General features: G+C 39.8%; 1 protein-coding gene and 1 pseudogene across 6 annotated transcripts in view; one reads left to right on the forward strand and one right to left on the reverse strand.

Moving 5' to 3' along the window:
• The window catches only part of ALMS1 (ALMS1 centrosome and basal body associated protein), a 186,013-nt gene that overhangs the window by 49,729 nt on the left and 119,936 nt on the right, over nucleotides 1–16,348 (forward strand). For all 6 annotated transcript variants that reach the window (XM_023552780.2, XM_064268732.1, XM_023552778.2 and 3 more), the window contains one exon: nucleotides 5,490–5,649. In XM_023552780.2, the coding sequence (XP_023408548.2) occupies nucleotides 5,490–5,649 (160 nt within the window). The remainder of the gene's footprint in view (nucleotides 1–5,489; nucleotides 5,650–16,348) is intronic.
• Nucleotides 910–1,968, reverse strand: LOC104846217 (thioredoxin-related transmembrane protein 1-like; annotated as a pseudogene).

The following is a 16,348-nucleotide window of genomic DNA, read 5'->3' on the forward strand; positions in this document are numbered from 1 at the left end:
GAACCTAGAAGAAAGGAGACATTACAGAAATTTTTTATTGCATAATGGGCAGGTGATTTATTCTGAATATTTACCATTTTCTCCTTTTTGTGGCTGCACCACAGACTTAGTAAAAACTGCCTTAATCAGTAGCATACCCTGCATTATCATCATGTATAGAAAAATGTAATTAAAATAAAACCGAAACCAAACCAAACCCACTGCCGTCAAGTCGATTACAACTCATAGCAACCCTACAGAACAGAGTAGAACTGCCCTGTAGAGTTTCCAAGGAGTGCCTGGTGGATTCGAACTGGCGACCTTTTGGTTAGGAGCTGTAGCTCTTAACTGCTATGCCCAGGGTTTCCATAATTAAAGTAAGGTAGTCTTTATTAGTTGCATAATCTAAAAATATGAGGAAAATTTTAGTGTATCTTTAAAAAGACCAGAAAGTTGTCATTGAGGTATACATTTCTTGAGACATTGGATAAACCTCTCATTTATGGGCGGCCTCTTCTTTTTTTTACATAGTGAAATGGAGAAAAATTGTATCACGGGAGAAATGGTTTTCTCTAAATTTGTTAGTTCATTTTCTTAAATACCTCAGTAATGCAGTACTTGGGAAATGTAAATTCTCAACTCAGACTTAAAATAAGTTATTATTAGACAAAATACACAAATTTTATTTCTTAGCACCAGATTTTTCAAGGATTAAAGAATTGTTTAAACCCCTGTGCTGTTCATAAATCATATTACAAAATTTGTACCTGGTACTACTCTTATTTTCTGAAGGTAGATTGCTCAAATCTAATAACAACATAGACTGAACCCTACCATGTACAAATAAGTCACAGTTCGCTTCAAAAGAAGTGATTAATCTTCTAGTTTTTGTCAAAGTCATAATATTAAGATATTTATAAAAAGTAGGATTTATCTGGCTGACAAAGATCCTACAGAAAGTTTTCTTATGGCATTCTGTGGCAAGTCTTTGTTCATTCTTTACTTTCAGCTTTTTCTGAAACATCTTCACCTCCTTTTTTGCCTCCACCTTTTTCAAAGGTTGAAAATATTCTGGTAGTTTTTTTGAAGGGCACAGTTGTGCTCTGTTCCATTTTGAATGACAAAGACAGTCTGCCACAGATATCATGCAGAGTCTTAACAGTAGTCCTGAAAGTAGGGTTGCTAAAGCAAAAACTGTAAGTGATCCCCAAACTAGTAATACAAGGTCTTCAATAAAATAGTTGTGGCAAGTCCTTATCTACGCCAGGGCTTGAAAGAATGCTGATATACTACTCAGCCAAATCATGATGAACCAGGTTCAGTATGCTTCCACTCTTTTTCACTTATGAAGTCCTCCTTAGTCCTTAGGCCCTGATAATGCCTAATTTCACCATCTTTACAATGACAAATAGTAGGAAGGACAGTTATGATAAATTGTCCATTCAGTCCTGGCTGCTCTGTGACATCTACTTTTGCAACATTAACCTCAAGATCTCCCCATTCGGCAAAACTTTCCCCTTCTGTTTGAAGATTCTGACAAGCAGGACACTATGGAGCATAAAATTCTGTCATCTGCTCTCCTTCCAGCGACTCTCTCCGGTTCTTGTCCATGATGGTGTGCACATCACTCCACTGTCCTTGGGTCCAGGGAGCCACACAAAGACACAGCACCAGGACTGCCAGGAGAACTCTCGGAGGGTGCCATGTTGGCCACTCACCTACCCCACAGCAAGCACTGCAGCCGTCACTCCCCCATATGATATTCTTTAGCCTCTATACTAAAATACTATTTCAGTATCCCTTATTTTGCCCATGTAACTCTAAACAATCTTGAAGGTTTGCGCCTCATATCTTTTTGAATTTTTTTTTCCCTCAGAGACCTGGTTCCCTCTTAAGTCTCTCTGTGTGGATCATTTTCACCACTGTAGTTTTAGACTCTAATGTTTTTCTTGAGTTAGGCACTTACGCTGTTTTGTGAGCAGTTTTCATGTGAACATTCCTGTTACCTCAAATTCAACTTGTCTGTATCAATATTAGAAACAGTTGATCTCTTAAGTAAATACTTCTCATCTTTTTCATTCTACATCTTCTACACTAGTAGCTCTGTATTTTGAAGCTTATGAAAGTCAAGATTGGAATAGAAGTTTTTCTTTTTACATTTGGAAACACCTGGGGAAGAAATGCTATTATACTTACACACACTCAGATATATACAAAACATATGGTGTACGCATACACACACACATATGCATACACACACACACACAGAGTCATTCAAGTCTCAAAAAGTCTCCTTCAGGAGAGGGCACATTGCAAACTAAAACCTTTGTGTTGTGTCTATGATAAGGTTGCTGATCCTTAGCATTATTGACACTTTGGAGTGGACAATTCTTTGTTGTCTGGGGGCCATCCTTGTATGCTGTAGGATATTGAGCAGCATCCCTGGCCTCTATCTGCTAGATGCTAGTGGCTCCTCCCCTCTCAGTGTGGCAACGAAAAATATCTCCAGGCATTGCCAAATGTCCCTTATGGGGGAGGGGACAAACTCTTCCCCTAGTTGACAGCCACTGGTCTAGAGAAACCTGTATGGGCAGTAGAAATAGAATATTCATTTCCACACCCTGCCTCCTTGCTAAGATTCAGTGCTACACAATTAAAAAAAAAAAGAAAAACATTGCAATAAAAAAGGACATAGGAGCCCTAATACAGGGCATAAACAGAATACAAAACATTACCAAAAATGATGAAGAGAAACGAGATAACTGGGAGCTCCTAAAAATCAAACACCTATGCTCATCTAAAGACTTCACCAAAAGAGTAAAAAGACCACCTACAGACTGGGAAAGAATATTCAGCTATGACATCTCAGACCAGCGCCTGATCTCTAAAGTCTACTTGACTCTGTCAAAACTCAACCACAAAAAGACAAACAACCCAATCAAGAAGTGGGCAAAGGATATGAACACACATTTCACTAAGGAAGATATTCAGGCAGCCAACAGATACATGAGAAAATGCTCTCGATCATTAGCCATTAGAGAAATGCAAATTAAAACTACGATGAGATTCCATCTCACACCAACTAGACTGGCATTAATTCAAAAAACAGAAAATAATAAATGTTGGAGAGGCTGCGGAGAGATTGGAACTCTCATACACTGCTGGTGGGATTGTAAAATGGTACAACCACTTTGGAAATCCATCTGGCGTTACCTTAAACAGTTAGAAATAGAACTACCATACAACCCAGAAATCCCACTCCTCGGAATATACCCTAAAGATACAAGAGCCTTCACACAAACAGATATATGCACACCCATGTTTATTGCAGCTCTGTTTACAATAGCAAAAAGCTGGAAGCAACCAAGATGTCCATCAGTGGACGAATGGGTAAATAAATTGTGGTATATTCACACAATGGAATACTACGCATCGATAAAGAACAGTGACGAATCCCTGAAACATTTCATAACATGGAGGAATCTGGAAGGCATTATGCTGAGCGAAATGAGTCAGTTGCAAAAGGACAAATATTGTATAAGACCACTATTATAAGATCTTGAGAAATAGAAAAAACGGAGAAGAACACATACATATGTGGTTACAAAGAGGGGAGGGAGGGAGGGAGGGAGAGGGCTTTTTATTGATCAATCTGTAGATGGGAACTGCTTTGGGTGAAGGGAAAGACAACACTCAAAACAAGGAAGGTCAGCCTAATTGGACTGGATTAAAAGTAAAGAGGTTTCCGAGATAAAATGAAAGCTTCAAAGGTCAGCGAAGCAGGGGCTGGGGTCTGGGGAACTTGGTTTGAGGGGACTTCTAAGTCAATGGGCAAAACAATTCTATTATGAAAACACTCTGCATCCCACTTTGAATTGTGGCGCCTGGGGTCCTAAATGCCAACAAGCGGCCATCTAAAATACATTAATTGGTCTCAACCCACCGGGAGCAAAGGCAAAGGAAGAACACCAAGGTCACACGACAACTAAGAACCCAAGAGACAGAAAGGGCCACTTGAACCAGAGACCTACATTATCCTGAGACCAGAAGAACTAGTTGGTGCCTGGCCACAATCGATGTCTGCCCTGTCAGGGAGCACAAGAGACAACTCCTGAGGGAGCAGGAGACCAGTGGGATACAGACCCCAAATTCTCATTAAAAGACCACACCTAATGGTATGATTGCGACTGGGGGAATCCCGGAGACAGGGCTCCCCAGAACTTCTGATGGCACAGGACAGGAACCATCCCCGAAGACAAATCATCAGGCATGAAAAGGACTGGTCAGTGGGGGGGAGAGAGATACTGATGAAGAGTGAGCTAATTAAATTAGGTGGACACGGGAGAGTGTGTTGGCAACTCTTGACTGGAGAGGGGATGGGAAGATAGAGAGAGAGGGAAGAGGGTAAAATTGGCACGAAACGAGAGACTGTAAGGGCTGACTCAATAGGGGGAGGGCAAGTGGGAGAAGGGAGTAAGATGTATGTAAACCTACATGTGACAGACTGATTGGAATGGTAAATGTTCACGTGAAGCTTAATAAAAATTAAAAAAAAAAAAAGGACAGAAAATTCATTCTTCTGTGCATTTTTGAACTCCTTCCTGAGAGAATGTGACTGGAATAACCCTTTTAGGAAGATAAACCTAAAAGTGGTATTTTTTTTCGTGAGAGTATACTATGAATTTGGTGAAAAGTGGCGCACATTTATGTTTCTGATTTCTTTTCTAGCAAGGGATCTGTTGGGATCTGATAAAACTTCAGGACCTTCCTCTTTTAGCAGTTAACTAGTTTTACTATCAATTTGTATCCCCACTACCTTTGTTTGGAAGGTACCCTGCTGCTAACCGGAACATTGGTAGTTTGAACCCATCAGCTGCTCCATGGGAAAAAAGTCCAGGTGATCTTCTCCTGTAAACCCTATGGGACAATTCTACTCTGTCCTGTAGGGTCATTGTGAGTCAGAAATCTACTTGATGGCACACAACGCCACCACCATCTTTGTTTCAAAAAGTTTGAGGGCCGATAAGTGTTCTGGTAACTGATCACAGAAATAGTTACATGATGCTATTATTTTTCTTTTAAACATTTCTAGGAAATGTTCCTGTTCTGTCTTCTCCTCCTTACCCCTTTCCTCTCAACAACACACCCGTCTCCCTACTTAAAAAAAAAAGTCCTTGAGCTTGACGGGAACAATTCCATAGTTTAAATCTTTCAGCAGTCATAATGTTGTAAGGAGCAAACTTCTGAGTAATAGAACACTTTAGGCCTCCTATCTGTACTATTCCATATAGCCAGCCTTCCAGAAACTCTGAATAATTTGTAAAGCCTTCTTTGATTTGACCAGACACGATTGACCTGTAGATGAACTCGGGAGGTTTCAGTATATAACATTACCTGGTATAATTGCTCAGCATTCGTTTTTGTAAAAATGAGGTTGATTTTTTAGCAGCTGAAGTCTGAAATTAATACGATTTTATTTTGCTTTCTTCAATTTCTTCCCTTTTTCATAGGTAGGTCTCTCTGATCTGGGCCTTAATCAGTCTTTTGCGTCTACATTGCCTCCATCTGTTCCTCATGAGCCAGCCAGAGAGCTAGAATATCATTCTTCAGATCTCAGAATGTTGAGAGTATCTCCTGAGACTGTGGCAAAGACTCTCAGACGTTTAGCAGGTATGTAGAGAAAGGAGGTAATAAATGTCCTCCTTATGGCTGGATTGTTAAAAAAATATATTGCTGTGGCTAACTGAATTTTATTTTCAGACTCTTGAAATAATGTTGGCACTTTGGGTTAGATGTGTTTATAAATCACCAGATTTTTCTTTTAGATGAACCAATTTAATTTTTTATTACATTTTCCATGACAGTGCTTAGAACTGAATTACATAGTCTGATATTAGAGTCAGTTTTTTTCTGTATTCCTGTCAGTGACTTAAATGGAAAAAGGAACTAATTTAGCACCTGGAGAAAAGAACAAGAGTGGATGCAAATAAGTTTGTGGCTAGGAAATTGAGAGAAATCCTTGTTGAGGTAGAAAGCAGTATTAGCTCCTGAGGGAGATGAGGTGTGGTGGAGGTAAATTAGGGGATTTTAGGCTTGATGAAGGCTTAGACCTTATGTTGAAGTGAATAAAGAAGCAGATGGAGCTGACCAAGCATGAGTTAAAAAGATTAGCAGGTAGTTTGAAAAGTCAGCTGAGGTTGGAAACAGTGATTTTATAATGGTGTCACCCTGTATAAATCTGCAATTTTTTCTTTACTAAAGCTGAGGAATAGAAAAGATAAATTACAGTATTGATCTTTGGTTGATGGATTTGTTGAATAGTGTGATGGAAGGATGGCAGTGGAAAGGAATTTAATGAGAAAAGAGTTGTGTTGATTATCCTGCACAGGGAGAGAAGAAAGCCAGAAGAGTTGTTAGCCTGAAAGAAAACAGAAGGACCAGAGATTTATTTATGAAGTTAAATAGGTAAGGTGGGAACAAGTTACTGAGAGAGCTAGAAGAATGGGTAATTTTGGTCGGATTGAGCTAGTAGATTTCATTTCTAATGGGGATCTATTCGAAGGGTGATAAGATCCAGGAAATAGCTCTGGATTGGATAGCAGATGTTGAATAAAGATCACTGGAGTAAGTAGTTTGAGATTTTGAGGCTACGTTACTGGGTTGGTTCACTATGTTTAAATCTTTTCTATTAATGCAGGTGCAGGATTTGGGGTTTAGGGAAAGCCTATGAACTAGACCTTGAAGTCTTCCAAAAATGAGTCGGAGTATAAATGGGAGTTGCAAGGAGAAAATGGAAGATGGAGGGTGGTATAGAAGCTGTAAGTAAGCTGAGCCTCAAAAAGGAAGTTTTACTTGTCTCAGGAAGGTGGAAAGTAATGGTAAGGAAATTGTTTTGAAAGTGGGAAAATTCCAACTTTGACTTCAGGGTCAGTGGTATGTGGAAGAAGGCTGCAGAGGCAGTTGTAGAATCAGAGGGAAAAATCAAGTTGCACTTAAGGCAAAAAGTTAGAGAGTATTCTATGAAAAATTTGAGAAAGTTTATTTACTAAGTAGCATAATGGTTCCAGAAAGCACAGAGGAAAGATTGGGCAGGGGGAAAAATAATGGGAAGAGCCAAAGTGAGAAAATCGAGCAGTACGAGAATGAGGGCAGGAGACTGGGAGTACTTGCGTTTAGTTTAGACCAAGGATTTCAGTGAAGAGCATGGTTGCCGTGACTGGCCTCAAATACTGTAATTTTATCAGTAGTTTTGGTGCCAGAACTGAGGGTCCCAGCTTATACCTGGCCTGGGCTCCGGGGTGAGATAAGGACTGCTGTAGCATTTGAGAAGGGTATCATGTCTACAGATGTCTTTTTGTAGCATTCTCCTGGAACTGATGCCTTGAATTTGGACTTGTAGCCTACTAGACTGTGAGAGAATAAATTTCCCTTTGCTAAAGCCAAACAAACAAAAAGTGTTTTTGTGGCTGTCTTTTATGACTCATAGCATGGCTTGATAAAGAATTCTCAGGCTGCTACCTGCCCCCTACCCAGGTTTAACTATACTGTCCTTTTATGCACTAATATTTGGAGTTGCAGGGATGATGTCAATAGATTTTTGGCTGGTTTATTTTTCCCCTTGGTTAAGTAACCTTTGTATTTTGCCTGGATTTTTAATTTTGTTTTGTTTTGGCCGTCCTTTTGTGCATGCAAAATGTGGGTACCTGGGATATACAAACAGATTCCCCATGGTTCCTGCCTTAGGAGGAGATGATGGTCAAGTCACATATGTCCTGTAAATGGAATTGTGCGATATGTGGTTTGTCCTGATGGACTTCTTTCACTTGACATAATGTTTTCAAGGTTTATTCATATTATAGCAAGTACCAGTGCTCCTTTCTTTTCATTACCAAATAGTATTCCATTGTGTGGACACATCACATGTTCTTTCTTCACCCATCCTTGTTGATGGACATTTGGGTTGTTCCCACATTTTGACGGTTACAAATGACAGTATTATGAACATTTGTGTACAAGTTTTTGCGTAGCCTTGTATTTTTATTTCTCTGGGGGTATATACCTAAGAGTGGAATTGCTGGGTCAAATGGTAACTCTGTTTAACATGTTGGGGAATTGCTAAAGTGCTTTCCAAAGCATGTGCACCATTTTATATTCCCACCAGCGATGTATGAGAGTTCCAGTTTATGCAGATCCTCACCAAAACTTGTTATTTTCTGTCTCTTTGATTATAGCTGTTCTCATGGTTGCAAAGGAGTGTGTTAATTGTGGTTTTGATTTGCATTTCTATAATGGATAATGTTGTTGAGCATCTTTTTATGTGCTTATCGGCCATTTGTATACCCTCTTTGGGGAAATGTCTGTTCAGATCTCTTGCCCATTTTTTAAAAAATAGACTTTATTTTTGAGAGCAGCTTTCGGCTTACAGAAAAATTGCATTAGAAATACACAGCGTTCCCATATGTCTCCTTCTCCCTTGCACATAGTCTCTCCTGTTATTAACGTTGCATCCCCCAGCCCTCTACCCAATGTCTAGTTCGGGGGTGGAGGATGCTGGACATGTGGCAAGGAGAACATTTCCCGGGTCTGTTCTCTGGGCCACCAAGTGCTGGTGGGTTTCCTGTTCAGTGCTGCTGGAGGAGAAAAGGGCTTACGTGGACTGCCTTCTATCTCTAGCTTGGGTCTGGAGACACTGGGCCTAGGTCACTTTTTGCTCCTGGGTAGAGGGCTGGGGGATGCCAGGCCTGCTGTTGCCTGGTAGGGGAAGGGGATCGTTGTACTCCCTGCCTGATCTCTGTTGAGGTCACTGGATTGCATGGAACAAGCTGGCCAGTTGGTGGCAGGAGTGGTGGTGCACACAGATATGGGACTACCTGCTAAGTCTCTGCTGGGCTGCCCTTTTCCTAGTCCTTGGGTCAGAGAGAGCAGGCTTTTCTTGCCCCCCACCCCACCCCTTTGGCCTGGGCCTTGTTGGGGTTCCATGTTGCAAGCCTTTCCAGGGGTGAGTCTGAGATATATGAGAGTTAAAAAGATGACCCAGGAAACTCACTGCCCTGTTGTTCCTCAGGTCCTGAGGTTATCCCTAGCCAGTCCACCTTCCTCTTTCCATCTTTCAGAGTCTTTTTATGATCGCTTGTTGAATTATTTCTGGAAATTTTTGTTCACCCTGCTGGTGAGAGAGTGCTTTTTGCCTTGGGATTATGGGGATGGCTGAACATAAAATCCCAGATATGGGACAGATGAGATTGGCAACAGTTTATTCATCACATATACTCAAGCCCAGTGGAGGAGGACACTGCACACCACACAGAGCCACACAGGACTTGACCTTGGAAACAGCATGAATAACCAGGGACTGTGGAAGGCAGGCTTTGTAGTGTCAAGGGGGAATCCCTTGGTTCCTGTGGGAGGATGTGATTGATTTGTTTGAATCATTCCATGGACTTCCAAATGGGAGCTAGAACTCTGTTGAGTAGCAGGAACTGTACCTGGTCCCTTTGATAAGGTAGTTTGGCTAGGGGACCTTATCCAGGGAGTAGAGTAGGGAGGGGAACTTGTAGTTGGGACATTCAAAGCTCTCCTGATTTTATCAGATGTCAAGGCAGCACATAATATTGAGCCTAAATTTTCAGTTTTAGACAACAGGGCAGAATGGAAAAATGAGTTTGTGCTATCTCTTCTCGGGCTGGAAGACATCTGGAGTTTTGAATATGTGAAAACTTAGCTTTGGTATGTTATTTCTTTGGGCTGTTGGTAGAAATGATCAAATGAGTGGCTCAGGGTGGTGAGAAGCAAGGTTAAGATTGTTCTCAGGCAATATTGAATAAGCTCAGGGATCTCAAGCCCCAGAAGGTAGAGACACCTATGCCATAGAACCTTTCTAATTTTCTAAAATCTGCAGCCTCATCACAGACTAATAGTAGCTAACATGCTTGCTTACTTTGCTAAGCATTTTACATAGATGATATTATTTAATATTTATACTTGCCTTATGAGGATAACCAAAAAAAAAAAAAAAAACGCATTCCTGTTGAGTCAATTCCGATTCATAGTGACTTTATAGGACAGAGTACAATTGCCCCATAGAGTTTCCAAGGAGTGCCTGGTGGATTTGAACTGGCGGCCTTTTGATTAGCTGCTGTAGCTGTTAACCACTGTGCCACCAGGGTTATGAGGATAGGTACTGTTGTTATCCCATTTGATGATGGAGCGTAATGAAGCTTGAAGAGATGGAGTAACTTGCCCAAGGCAACACAGCTGGAGAAATGGTGGAGCACCAGTTGTGAAGCCATGCAGCTTCCCTCCGGAGCCTGCATGCTTAAGCACTACATTGTACCACTTTAGATCTTCCTTAAACACAACTCTTATATTCTCTTTGAACATTGATGATAATGTTCTTCTTTCTCTTCTATCAAATCAAAACTCTTCTGGCCGATTATCAAGACCTGACCTTTTATATTCTATTTATCCAACCTCATTTTTTTCTGTACATTTTGGTCATTCCAGGCAAGCCATTTTGTTTTGTTTATTTCTCTACTTTCATAGTAATGTTCATTCATTCTTCTGATATTTTACTTGTCCCTTTCCTTTTCTGCAATGCCGTTTCCTTTCTTCACAATGCCTATTCTACCTAATATTTAAGGCCTTGCCCAAGTGCCGCTTTCTCTAAGAGGATTTTTGATTACTTCACTCCATAATGTTCTTGCCATTTTTTGAACTCTACAATAGCACATCAGCAGTTTATCCAGATTCTTCCCCAGAGAGGGTACCGTATTTTACTTCTCTCTAATGCCTAACATAAATCTTGAAATATAATAAAGCCCTAACTTAAGAGTATCACTCAGTGGTACAGTATTGGCTGTCCTCACCTTGTTTACTTATCCTCAACAGCAGCGAGTAGAAAACAATGCTCTGTGCAAGGAAGGTTCTAAACTTCTCCTGAGGTGGTATCATCTAATCCCCGGGCTTCAGTTAATTTCTATGGCTTATGACTTCCAAATCTGGGACTCCTTCCAGATGTGTCTCATGATCCATATGTTTGTATTCAGCTACCTATAGAAGTCTTCATTTGGATGCCCCATAGGCAGCCAGCTTAACCTCATAACTTCAAAAATGAGCCAGTCATCTCCTCCAACCTATTTTTCCTGTGTTCCATCTCAGTAAATGAACGTCTACCCAGGAGCCCAACCCAGAAACCTGTACATCTTCCTTTTCCCTCACCTCATCCAGTCAGTCACCCAATCCTGTTGATTCTGCTTTGCAGACCCTCGTTTTCCCTTTTTTGGATTTCCGTGTTTATAATGGAAACCTGGTTATCTTTTCTGCCCTCCTATCTATCCTCTGTATTAAGCCAGAATAGTCTTATTATAATAGGCATACTTGATAATGCCATTTCCTATTTTAAAGCCCTTAATATCCATCATTACCCTCAAGATAAGAAATTCCAAACTCCTTAATATGTCCTAGAAAGGCCTTTGTGGTCTGACCCACGCTCACCTCTTTAGCCTCACACCAGCCTCTTTGATCATATGGACTACTACCATTCTTTCATTATGCTAGACCCTCTTGTTTTCTTGATCTTACAGTGTTTTCTCTGCTTGGAACACTTCCTTCCTCTACTCCTTGTGCCCCATCTTTGCCCAACTCCTACTATTCATCCTTTTTATCTCAGGTTAGATGTCTTTTTCAGGACATCTTTCCAGGTTTCCATCACTCACCATGACTCCTTAAGGCTGAGTCAGGTGCTCCTTACATATGTTCCCATAGCATCCTGTAAAAACAAACCAAAACCCAGTGCTGTCGAGTTGATTCCAACTCATAGCGATCCTATAGGACAGAGTAGAACTACCCCATAGAGTTTCCAAGGAGCGCCTGGCGAATTCGAACTGCCGACCCTTTGATTAGCAGCTGTAGCACTTAACCACTACACCACCAGGGTTTCCCAAGCAAACAAAAAAAACACCCCAAACTTGTTGCCATTGAGTCAGTTCTGACTTATGGTGACCCAGTGTGTTACAGAGTAAAACTCCACAGGGTTTTGTTGGCTGTAATCTTTATGGAAGTAGATCACCAGGCCTTTTCTTTGCCTGTGCCCGCTGGGTGGGTTCAAACCGCCAACCCTTAGGTTAGTAAATGAGTGCAAACAGTGCCACCTAGGGACCTTAGCATCCTGTAAAAAACCCCCTAATCACTGCAGTCAACATATCGTTTTATAATTGCTTGTTTACTTATCTCCATCTCCTGTTAGACTGTAAGGTCTTTGAGGAGAGAACTGAGGCTTTGTTATTTTCTTTGCATTTGACCATGCAAGGTGCACAGGAAGTATTTGTTGAATAACTTGATGAATAGATTGGTGAATATTAAATGAATTACATATTTAGGTAGAGTCAGTGGGGAGGGGTAGAATTAGGAAGTGGGCTTTGTACTTTTGGGGGGATCAGTTATCCAAGAGTGGATCAAATGAAAATGAAAATCATATCTGGTTGAATTACTCTGAAGGCCTGTAGATTTGTTTCTTGTCATTCTGTTAAGGTTTGCAGTGGTCTCTAATTAACAGGAGGCCATCTCTATGATTTTCATGGCATATATGCCTTTCTTTAGGTTTGGTGGTATTGGAGTTTGTGGTCCATGCCGCCAAACTTAATCGATTTCATTATCATTAGTATTCTTGGCATAATTTGTGTTTAAAACCCAGGCTGTCGTTTTGCCTAACTACCTTAGGTTGTTCTTTGTTGAGTATCTCTCTCCCTTGGAGATGCAGGGTACTGAGGGCAGAGAGAGAACCTGGATGTGTCCCAGAGTAAATGAGGACTTATATTTGTGGACAGGACTTTGGGAAGGTTCGCTTAAAGATGAGGGGCCTGGGAGCAAGATCTGGAATTACATCCTCCTCCTGTTCCAGAGGGAACAGGAGTGTGCAGTTTTTATTGACTACTTATTATTTGCCGGACACTTTACATATTATTATCTGATTTAATCTTCTCCACAACCCTGTGAGGGTGGTATGATGAAGAAACTAACTTTTCCAGGGGTATTTTATCAGGAAATTGTGTAATTTTGGATTTGAATCTACATCTGAGCGCAGAGTTCATGAACTTTCCATGACACCATTAGTTTTTTAACTTTCTGAAGCCACTGCTCATTTAGGAGTGCAAGAGAGTCTGTAGCCCCTTTTCACATTGAAAAAGAACTTAGTGATAGCCATTAAAAAAATGAGAGGATGAGTATAGATTGTAGTATGAGCTTATCTGTGTGATTTTATATTAGAAAATCATGCTCTATAAACTTTTCACACTCAGCAACTTTATAACATTTAATGTGATATTGTGTCGCAAGTTATTTGAATGGCATACAGTTTTCTGCAGGATAACGTTAATCACAATACGGGCACTTTCGGGAGTTATATTTCACCTGCTTAGTCAATAAAGGTATCAAGAATTCACATATGAACTGTAATATATACATGTTTTACAGTCTAGATATGAGAGAATTTTGGTTTAAAATAATGTTGATGCTAACATCTGTCATTCTACTGAGAATTAATCAGATGACCCACACTAAAATTGTAATAATTACCTAGTTATCAATAATTAATAATTAGAAGATTGCAAAAACAATAAAGTTATAAAAAAGAAACAACCCATTGCTGTCAAGTTGATTCGGACTCATAGCGACCCTATAGGGCAGAGTAGAACTGCTCCAAGGGTTTCCAAGGAGCAGGCTGGTGGATTCGAACTGCTGACCTTTTGGTTAGCAGTTGAGCTCTTAACCACTGCTCCACCAGGGCTTTAATAAAGTTATAGTAGTTAATAATTAGAAAGCAAGAGTAACAACAATGAAATCTAAGAGCAACTCTGTGGATTGAATTGTGTCCCCCAAAAATGTGTCTCAACTTGGCTGGCCATGATTCCCAGTATTGTGTAATTGTCCACCGTTTTATCATCTGATGTGATTTTTCCTGTGCTGTAAATCCTACCTCTATGATGTTAGTGAGGCGGGATTAGGGGCACTTCTGTTGATAAGGCCTACAGGATTAGGCTGTGTCTTAAGTCAATCTCTTTTGAGATATAAAAAAGAGAAGCGAGCAGAGAGGAGAGGGACTTCATTCCCACCAAGCAAGAAGCCAGGAGCAGAGTGCATCCTTTGGACCTGGGGTGCCTGCACTGAGAAGCTCCTAGACCAGGGAAAGATTGATGAAAAGGACCTTCCCCCAGAGCCAACAGAGAGAGAGAGAGAGCCTTCCTTTGGAGCCAGCGCCCTGAATTTGGACTTCCAGCCCCCTAAACTGTGAGAGAATAAATTTCTGTTTGTTAAAGCCATCCGTTTGTGGTATTACTATTATAACAGCACTAGACAACTAAGACATCAACTTAAAATATCACTGATACCCTTTTAAAACTGCAGGAATTTCAGTCTACTTGGCATGTATGTGTAATAGGTACTTCTCAGGACAGCCGAACTTCTTAAAAAAAAAAAAAACAACTTCTTAGTAGTCACTAAATTAAAGTCCTTGAAATCTAGAAATATGATAATTTATTTTTGTGTGCTAATATTAGTAACTTATAATTCATTTAGAATGGCCACTAGTAAGAAGCTCTTAATCATATGTAAAAGTAAAATCTAGAATTGCACCTCATTTTGTCTGTGAGAAATAGAAAAAAATACTTGCTTGTTATTATTGTCATTATTTAAATCAGGTCATAGCCTATAACACAATCTTAGATTATACTTTGGGAAATAAAGCAGTGCTGTCTTTGTCTCCTAAGGAAGCTGTCTGTGTTAATAAGCATATGTTCCTATGTGGAAGAATCCTTCAGCAGATCCGAACCAGATTGTTAGTCTTCTTCTTCTCTAAGTGGCACATAGTTCACACCAATATACAGTTTTGGTATATATGGCCTTTTTCTGGGTAACTGTCTTCCTTTCCATGGTCAGAACTTTTCATCCCCATTCAGTTCTGAAAAACGATCTCCAAGGATTCAATAGGTTTATAGTAATATTGTAGCAAATATACTATTTATTTGTCTCTCAGAGCTGAGAGTAAGTACTCTAAAACTGTGCCACCCACCATCATCCAGCATCCATAAATCCCTTATTTATATAAATGTATCCTAAAAATGATAGGGGATTTATCATAAGTATTGTTTCTGAAAGTTTGAAGTGTATGTCCTTAAGCTTACATAGAACTGTCACAAGATTCTCGTTAACACTTCAGATCTCCTCTTGCCCTTTTAGCAGCTTAACCTGTAGTTCTTCTAGTTTCCTTTACTAATCTTTTCCTTTCACCTAACATCTTTTTAAGTAAGGTCTTTTTATCGTTTATAAACCTCTGGATCCTTCAAGGATTTGCTGTATATCTTACCTTCTTGCCCCTTCATGGTGTCACAGGTAATTTGTAACGGAAAAGGCATGTAAAAACTTCTAAAAATTAGGAAATCATTTCAAAAAACTAGGTTTTGGTGTGTTAACTTTGTTTCCTTACAAAAATTTCCATAGCCCATATTCCAAAAGCAAAGACAAGAAGTTAGGAAGGGACAGGAAACTGGATGAATGGAAACAGAAATGGGTGGAGAAGGGGAGAGTGTTGACACATGGCAGGGTTGGCAGCCAGTGTCATGAAACAATTTGTGTATTTATTGTTTAACGAGAAACTAATTTGCTCTGTAAATTTTTACCTAAAACACATTAAAAAAATAATAATCAGAACATGGAATGTACAAAGGTTCATCGTCAAAGAACATTTCAAGATCTAGCCTGAAATACAGTGTTGTCAGTGATAGGATAATATCCATACATATGCAAGGAAGACCAGTTAGTACAACTATTTTTCATATTTACACACCAGCCATTAATGCCAAAGATGAAGAAATTGAAGATTTTTGCCAACTTCTGCAGTCTGAAATTGATCAAACATTCAGTCAGGATGCACTGATAATTACTAGTTATTGGAACAATAATAGACTGACATATTAGCTTGTAAACCCATTGCAATTGAGTAGATTCTGATTCATAGCGACCTTATAGGACGGAGTAGAACTGCCCCTTAGGGCTTCTTTGGAGCGGCTGTTGGAGTCAAACCGTTGACCTTTTGGTTAGCAGCCGACCTCTTAACCACTGTGTCACCAGGGCTGCATATTAGCTTGTAAGTAAGGTAAAATAAAATCTCAGGCCTGACAGCATTTTCCCATGCTATTGAATGTTCTTTTTTAAAAAATTTTAAGATCTGTATAATAGTCCATCATGTGGATATATTGTTATTTTTAACCATTATTCTGTTGTTGTACATTTAAATTATTTCCACTTTAGTTTGCCATTACACATAGCTTTATAATTAATGTGTTTATAAATATTTGTCTTCTTTAATGACTGTTTT

Source organism: Loxodonta africana, chromosome 15, assembly GCF_030014295.1.
Source record: "Loxodonta africana isolate mLoxAfr1 chromosome 15, mLoxAfr1.hap2, whole genome shotgun sequence".
Taxonomy (NCBI): domain Eukaryota; kingdom Metazoa; phylum Chordata; class Mammalia; order Proboscidea; family Elephantidae; genus Loxodonta; species Loxodonta africana.